Genomic DNA, 8627 nt, shown 5'->3' on the forward strand with positions numbered 1-8627 from the left:
GGAATTCCCACCTTGCTGCTGGTCCCAACTGACTTCTGCTCACAGTGTAAATCCAGAGTAACAGCCACCTTTAAAGAATTCCTCTGGATTTACACTTGGGCAGGTGATGTCAGCTCTGGCCTAGTACCTGCTGTAACTAAAAAGTGAGAGCTCCCACGAGTTCCTTTGTCGCATATCAGGATGTACAAGGCCCTGGGGTGCCAGGACACCAAAACCTTGACTTCATTAGTCTCCAGAGTGATGCAGGAATCTGTACAAGCTTAATGAGGTGGGCAGCCCCATGCTGGATGGAGGTGCTGGGGAGGGTCTTCTTCCATGGAACAGGCACTGGCAGCAGGATCTCCAGCAGAGACCTGGAGTCGTCCCTCACTTGAGACTGTGCTGGGTCTCCCGGTGCCTCCGTAGGTCCACCTTGCGTTGGAAGCCCTTGGCACAGAGCTCACAGCTGAAGGGCTTGAAGCCAGTGTGCTTGCGGCTGTGGGTGATGAGGTTGGAGCTCTGGCTGAAGGCTTTGCCACATACCTGGCATTTGTGGGGCTTCTCCCCTGCAGGGCAGAGAAGATGGTAAGAAAGATATTAGCAGATGGTGGAAATAAATTAGCTTTCAGCAGACTCAGGCCTGACTGGCTGTGCTTAGGCACCAGTGTTGTCAGCCCGGCTGTCCTGCTGATGTGTCTGCACTCTCCTCCAGCAGCAGAGGGTGAGAAGAACCAGAGGCTAGACAATAGCCACCTCCTTGTCACCCAGAAGACACGCATCTTAGGGATGCTATGAGCTTCAGCTGACAGCGAAGATTGACTTCCTAGTGCCTCTGGACACATCGCCAGCACAGCTTCTCCATGTCTGGGATCTGTGTGTACATGGACCTGGTGGACTCCAGTTTTTATTTGCTTATTGAGAACATTTTGTTTCTCACCCGTGTGAATGTAAGTGTGTTTCTTCATGTCGGACTTCTGGTGGAAGCGCTTGCCACAGTACTGGCAGGGGTAGGGCCGTGTGTCTGAATGGATCAGCAGGTGCGTGGAGAGGGTAGAGGAACGCTTGAATGTCTTCCCACACATCTTGCATTCAAAACTTCTTTCCTGGTAAGGAAGAAAATCATGGGGTGTCAGTTGGTAGCTGCAGAACATGTGACAGAGCTTGAGGACTGTTAAATCATTGACTATAGTAGATTTGATAAGCAAATCTCCCCAGCTCACGGGCTGATGTGCTAATATGAAGAGGATGAAAGGATTGTTACTTATGGAAATGGCTTGCATCTTGTGATCCAGACTCCTGCACCCTTTAGAGAAGGTGAGGCACCTGAGAAGCAGTAGCAACCATCCTCCCCTCCCAATCTGAGACATTTTAAGGACAGTCTGAGACTTGAGAGATAAGAGAGCTATGATCTGTGGCTTTCAGAGCTCCTAGCATTGCCACTGGGTGCTGAAGGAAAGCCATCCTGCTTGTAACCTAGGAAAGTCACTTCCCAGATAATGAAGCAACAGCTAAGGTCCCAGCACTCATCAGCTCTGGAGAGCTGATTCTCTGGAACCATGCTGCCCACCTGGGAATGAATATGGGTGTGCTGCTCCAGGCTTACAGCATGCCCAAAGGTTTTGCCACATACTTCACAAGCGAAAGGCCGGGTCCCACTATGAGATCTTCGTACGTGGACCTCCAGGCCATGGGGAGTGGAGAATACCTGAAAAATAAAATGTCAGTGATTTTTCCAGGAGGCAGCTTTGTCTATATCTTTGATTTCAATTCCTTCTCTTTGATTCTTTCCTTTCGTAGGCCATGTAAACTGCGTGATTCCTAGCACCCTCGTCCTCAGCCAGGAGAACGAATGGGCACCTATTTCAAGCCACATGCATTGCACCTTGAGGTGAGCCACTGAAACACTGATGTATTTGATGAAAGCTGCTCCCAACCCTCCTCGTCCCCGAGGTTCTCTCCTCCGTGACGCACCTTGTTGCACTTCACACAGTGGTAGGTCTCCATATCGGAGGAGTAATGCATGCTGTAATCCAGAGGGGGCTCGGGGCTTGTCAGGAGGTGGCTGCTGTACAGGCTGACGGGGTGCTCCAGGAGGGCTGACTGCATGGTGGAAGACATCTGTCGGTAGCCGTATGGCAAGTGGAAAGTGTCCCAAGAAAAGCCAGTTTTGTAGAAGGTAGGGGTGCTGGTCGGGGTAGTGCAGTCTTTGATCTGCAGACCTGGGATGGTCATCTCTGAGTTGGTAAAGCAGAGGGAGAAGGGAGTGTCATGTCAATGCCTGCAGTTGGATACCAGTAAAATAATAATAATAAAAAAAAAAAACAACTCCCCAGATACCTTGCCTGTTTAATGACCTTGGGAGTTGCAAACTTCTTGTTCTTTCACTCAAACCCTGATCCCTGTACAAATTTCATATTTAAACTTTGATTTCAGTCTGAGGAAGTTTTAGGGGGAAGGAGATGCTAAGGCAGTATTAACGCCCTTACTATCCCTACTTCACATGGCATCTGAACAAGTGTCATATGGACACCAGCCTTGACCATATCACACAGCTGCACCAGTCCTTGAGATGTAGAGGCTCGCTCGCTGGGAATGATAGCCTTGTACTTCAGGGAGATGCTGATCTAAGCCAGAAGTGTAAGGGGAAATACAGAAAACTCTTGATGAGCTCTGCCTGGGACAAATTTAACCAATGGGGTCAAAATAAGAGCTGCCATTTACTGAAAATCTGGACCCAGTCACAGGGGCCTCATAAGCCAACCAGCCTAGCCCTGACCTTTTTGGCAATTCTGGCCCTGGGGAGCAGACCTTGAGCTGAAGGTCCTGGCAGCATCCTGCTTGGGTGCTGGATGGGGACACTTTCTTCTTTCGGTTCAGAAGGGTCCTTTTCTTGTTTTGGAACCACGCATTCTAGGTCCTGTTTCTTGCCATCTTCTGATGCCTTGTCTCCTATGGCTGCAATTACAGTAGTGTCACGGTTAGTTTATTCCACCCCATAAACCCTGTAAGAAAACCACCTGGTAAGGTGGTCTGTGTACTTATCTGTGAACTCAAGCTCAGATACGTGAGTCCACGCTCAGTTCCCCGAATCAGTGCAGAGCAGTGCAATCAGTGTGGCAATCAAGGTCTGCCCACTGCTGACAAAGGGAAATTCCAAGCAGCATAAGAGAGGCAAGGCAGAGGAAGACAGGAAGAAATAATAGAGCACTTGATGCCCTATATAACTAGAGCAAATTAACCCTAGAAGGCCACACTGTAAGAATAATTTCCTTATTTAAAACCATCCTCATTTATGAGGGTAACTAACAATCACTAACTTATTAACCTCCCCAACCCCCCCCAACAGAGCTGAGTATTGTTAACCTGAATTTATGGACAGCTGAGCAGGGAAGCAGAGCAGGGAGGTGCCCACAGAGCCCAGTCTCCTGCCCACACTCACGTTTCTCCATGCCTGTCCCAGCCCTTAAGAGACCAACCAGCACTTGTTAGAAATAGACCTTATAGTAAGAATTTAAAAGAGAGGTCCGATATATATGCTGCCTTTCTGCTGAAGGTGGGACTGGGCTGCTGAAGAGCAGCATCCCTCTGTTTGTCTAAGCCCTCTTGTGCTGCAGATAAACACTAATGGCAGGAATTGAGATTGGACTGTCACCTCTTTTCTGCAATCAAACTTGTCATAGGGCTGGACTCTAGTTCCACAGCCAGGGCCAGAACAAAGGGTAAGTTGATCCTAGATTTGAATAAAGAAAATTTGAATGGTGCCTGAAGGAAGAAAATAATTGTCCTAGCCATGCTATTGCATGGATGTCTCTGGGGGAACATGAACAGACAGGGGGAGGACAGCAGGCATAGGCAGAAACACTGTTAGTTTGTATTGATCTGGTACATAGCAGCCAGCCTTTCAAGTGCAAGGTGTAGGACTCCTTTCACAGTGTTAGGTTATCACCAGTATCTTCTCGCTCTAGCTGTAACCTTCCTTGCAGGTCACAAGGAGGAGGTGGTAACACACTGAGGTAGCGAAAATGTAGATAGAAGATGTGGACATTGAACACAGTGGGTTAGAGATCGAGGTGGCAGAGCTGCCAGTTTGTAGAATGACAGCCAAGCAGAAGCTCTTTTCCCAACTGCTAATTGCCCGAGGTTGGACATCCTTCCAAATGTGACCAACTCCTCACAGCAATCTGGTATCTCAAATCTCCCCCCAAGGGAGGTGGGAATCAACAACTGGAGCAAGAACAGAGAAAAAGGCAGGATTCTCAGTGTAACTTCCACACAGGTGGAGAACTGGCCATCAGAAACCTTGTGATCTTTTAGGGTTTCCAACGCTTGTGTCTGCCCAAAGCAGACCAGTGTGGAGGATTCTCATTGCACTGTCTCTGAAATCACAAAAGCAGCAGCCCGGCAAGAAACAAAGGGAGGATCTAAATTTATTTTCAGTGCAACAGTATGGATTTGTCCTAAAGAAAGAGGGCACACGGTGCGGGATAACCTAGCATTTAGACTGCCATCCCTGTATGGAAACCCTTAGTTATTCTGTAGCTCATTCATCCTACTCCCTTGGCTTGCTTAATCCATAATTTATTAGCCCTGGTGTATTCTTACAAGCCCAGTGGCTGTATTGACTCACCAGTGAAGGCAGAGGAGATTGGATCCCACGTGAATACAGGCAGATCATCTTCCACAAAGCGGTGTTGGTGGTAGGTATGAGCCTTTTTGCTCTTCACCAAAAAGGAACGTGGCATTTTCCATTCACTGCCTGGGCAGAAACACGAAATGACAGCAGGTAAATCTCTGGTTTGTGGGGTAGTTTCTTGCTTGCTCCCACAGCACGTCAGTTGTGTATGCAGCAGTGATGAGAATTAAAAACCCTTCTGCTGGGGAGCCAGATAGGTCATCTCCAAGGTCCCCCCACCCAGCTGAAGAGAGGGGAGTGGTTGCTTGGGCTTAGGCGCTTGCTGGGTCTCAACTTTGGGGAAAACACCTAGCTGTGGAGGGGCTGAGCAGGGTAACTTACTGCCAGATATTTTCTGCTGCTCAGGTAGAGATGGGACTGCAGATTGAAGGTGGGATTGCAGATCATATTATGCTCCGTTTAAAAAAAAAAAAAAAAAAATATTCCTCACAATCCACCCCTAGGTTGAGGCAAAGGATTACTGCTGTCTGTGAAGACAGAGGTGAAGAAATGGTGGCATGCTTAAAGAGTGTGGTGTTACAGACCAAAAATGTTTCTGTGGCAGGGATAGATGAGAATCCAGAATCTCTCTCATGCAGTTCTCTGCTCTGCTTCTATGAGATTGTTCTCTCATGGGGAACAGTAGGGACTGCTGGTTGGAGAGCTCCCGTTTCAGAAAGGGGTTTTGCACCCAGAGCAGTGCAGTCCCACCCGTGGCATTGGCTCCTCTGTGAAATTGCCGTCCAAATAATAATCACAGTAAAACCATCGAGAATGGGAAAAATGCAATAGAAAATCCCCACAGCCTTAACGTGCGGTGGGTTTCCTTCTCGTTGGCCATAGCTTGAATGTTTTGTGTTGTGGCTGGCAAACACCGGTCAAGCAGAGGCAGAGCAGAAGTGCTGGGTGCGAGAGGTTACCTTTTGGATCTGACTCAAATATCATAGACCGTTGGAATGACAAGCATAAAATGCTGAAATTTAATCATCCCAAATTCTCTTGCAATGTATCTGTTATCTTCACTGCCCAGAACCCAGCCCGCCCTGTGCCCGCTCCCCGTGGCTAGTAACTGTTCTCGTGCAGACAGTACGACAACAGGCTCGATGCTGTGCGTGGCAATATCAGCTGGTGCACTATTTGCATATGCATTTGCATTTTCCCTTGTAATTGTTCGAGATAGTAGCACTAAAAGCAAATCTTGCTATATTTCATATGAAAAGTTAGCAGCAAGTCTTTGCTCTCTACTAGTGGGCAAGCGCATTGTTATTTTTTGCTTGTTTTTTTTTTTTTTATTTTTTATTTTTTCCTGGGAGCAGTTGAAATGTGGTGCACTTATTTACTAAAAAAGAACAACGTTTGGTCCTGTTGAGTAGGAATGATGTGAGGTGTCTACGTGAGTCAGGACAGAGCAGCGTGGGCTCCTGAAATCCCAAACAGCCAGCGATGGAAAAGGTCTGCTCTGGCTGCTCCTTCGGGTTCAGAAGTACCTGCCCTTACCCCTGTATGCTAAATATAATTACATAGCTCAGTGGTGCTTCACTTCAGGCTTTGAGGGCCAGATTTATGATGGTGCCTGCGGCTACAGGTACATGTACAGGAGGGGAATTCACACAGCAAAGCCTGCTGTGGACAGGTAGGTTGCCAAGCCCATTGCTGTTGGTGGGAGCCAGGTGCTCACCAGCCCCAGCACCTTCAGAAATCCCATTACGGCTGTAGCTGGCCTTATAAATCTGGTCCAGGATTCCCACTTTCGTATGTGACTTCAGCCATTTTCTCTCCTGCAATGACTCACCTGTTTTTATCTATTTCCAAGAAATGTACATGTGGCTTGAGATGAATCTGAGAAAACAGAAGCCAAGAGTGGATGTGTTAATTTAATTTTAGCAAGAGGGCAAAGTACTGAGAAGGAACCATGAGCATGCACTAGAGAGAAGGGACGCTGAAGTCCAACGCTGTATTTATTGGGCTGTAACTCTCACAGGGTTCCTTCTAAGTATCATAAAGTGCATCTCTGCCCATCCTGCGCACACAGAAGCGCTCGGCTCAGTACAAACACAGAAATGTTCGGTGATGGCCGTAGCCCTTGCAGCAATGTGCCCTGCCCAGCCGGTAGCCTCCCATCCTAGCAGAAGTGCTCAGCTCAGAGGGCACGGCAGGAGGGGCTCGGTACCAGGTGGGACAGCTGTGTGTGGAGCCGCACTTGGCAGCGTAGACGTGCCCCAGATTAAAGTCCTGCCACAAGCCCTTTCTACATGGGATTTCCACTCATGTCAGAGGGATTTTCCCACCTGGTGGGCAGGACTGTGCCCACAATGGAGAGTATTCATACCACCAAGCTTTAGACATCTGATTTGTCTGCCTGAATTAACCAGTTAACTTCCCTGGGCTTCCTACACAGCAGAGGAAGAGGCTCTGGCAGCAGGTAACTGAATGCACAAGGAAAGCACGCACACTGCACTGCCTCCTGGAAGAGCTGCTGTCCCTGCCCGCCAGCCGGAGGACCCTGAGGCATTCACCAGATAAATTTGAGGACTGGAGGTGGGTGGCATGAGTAATCTTGCAGTGTTTTACTGTAGTGCCCATGGACTAAGTACATGAAGATGCTAAACACGGTTTCTCTTCTCATGCTGGTTGGACGTAGCTGCATAAGAATCAATGGGATTTTTCTGGATGTGTTTTCTCCAGCATATGTAAAAGACAAATTTGGGCCAGTATCTTGACTGCTGATAAGGGCCTCTACAGAGCAACATGATCTTTAATGCACTACTGAACGTTGCAAAAGGAAGTTACTTTCCCCCACCCCATTTCACAGAGAAAACAGGAACTGGGTGCCCAAAGCATAGTTAATTAACAACTGCATTGGACTCTTTGATTCACACAACCGAGTTAGAGGAAAGCTAGAAGCACAGATTGGGAGAGAAAAAAATACTGTGTCCTTGAAACTCAGCATTATCAGTCGCAAGTGATCAACTGCTACCAGCAGCTAACTGTATTTCATAGGGACAGTAGTGCTATGGACAGCAGCCCCTGCTATGGCTTAAACAATCACTGAAGCTTCCAACAGAATTTAGCTTCAACCTTTTGCTAAAAGTTGCACTTTTTTTTTTTTTTTTTAATGGAGTCTGTGCTTGCCAGCCCTTGCAGCACTTGGTCTGGCAGCCACACAATGGAGTTCATTGCCTGGGCAAGAATGTCGTCCCAAAACACACAAGCACAGCATTTTGTGGATTCAGTACAGAATATAGCATCAATAGCCAGCTGGAATTGACACTCTTATTCGTTTGCCATTCCTGTAGCTGTATAATAATGTTGTAGTAATCTGCTCTGAGGAAGAGATAGCCAAAACAACCCAGAGGAAGAAAAAAAAAAAAAAAAAAAAGCTTCATTATTTTGGGTACCTAACTTGAAGCATCTGCGAAGAGCTTGTTTTTACCAGCTACAGATGCACAAGCCAGATTTGAAAATGTACCCAGCACCTGTGTATTCCCCCTTTGTGTTCAAATTCAAAGTTCCTTCATCCCCAGTGATGCTCTCTGGTGAGCATCCAAATCAAAAGTGTCTATTATTTGTTTTTAATGGGGTGTTTTCTGTCTTCAGGATCCTAATGTCCTATGTTCCTCCTGAAGCCCGGAATCCAGTATCAGAGCATGGCAGCTCGCAGTACCCAAAAACACAGGATCAGGCCCTTTGATACAATTTAGAAGAAATCAGTATTTTCTCTACATTACATTACGGGGCCATTCTGTCAGCGGTTCCTTCAGTGAGACAATTCATAATCCAAAATATTGTATTTGGGAACAGGATTGTGCCATGCCGAATCAGGAACGCAGTTTGCAACACCAGTTCCATTCTAAAACTGACTCATTTTTCTTTAAGCCCTTCTAAATTCGAGTATTCCTGTTTTCAAATTGACAAGGTTAATTGTAGAGATGAAACCCTTTTCCCCACTGCACTTGGAGGAAATACTTAATTTTTA

General features: G+C 47.2%; 1 protein-coding gene across 1 annotated transcript; it reads right to left on the minus strand.

Annotated features, from left to right (window-relative positions):
- Positions 1 to 366: 366 nt before the first annotated feature.
- Positions 367 to 4742, minus strand: GFI1B (growth factor independent 1B transcriptional repressor; the record flags this gene model as incomplete). The annotated part of the gene is made up of 6 exons (XM_084299328.1): positions 4607 to 4742; positions 2788 to 2934; positions 1951 to 2213; positions 1547 to 1684; positions 917 to 1082; positions 367 to 545 (listed from the first exon to the last, which is right to left on the minus strand). Exons 1-6 carry the CDS (start codon positions 4719 to 4721, stop codon positions 367 to 369), a joined length of 1008 nt encoding a protein of 335 aa, XP_084155454.1. The 5' UTR covers positions 4722 to 4742.
- Positions 4743 to 8627: the final 3885 nt, after the last annotated feature.

This window comes from Netta rufina (genome assembly GCF_964035555.1).
Source record: "Netta rufina genome assembly, chromosome: 20".
Lineage (NCBI taxonomy): Eukaryota > Metazoa > Chordata > Aves > Anseriformes > Anatidae > Netta > Netta rufina.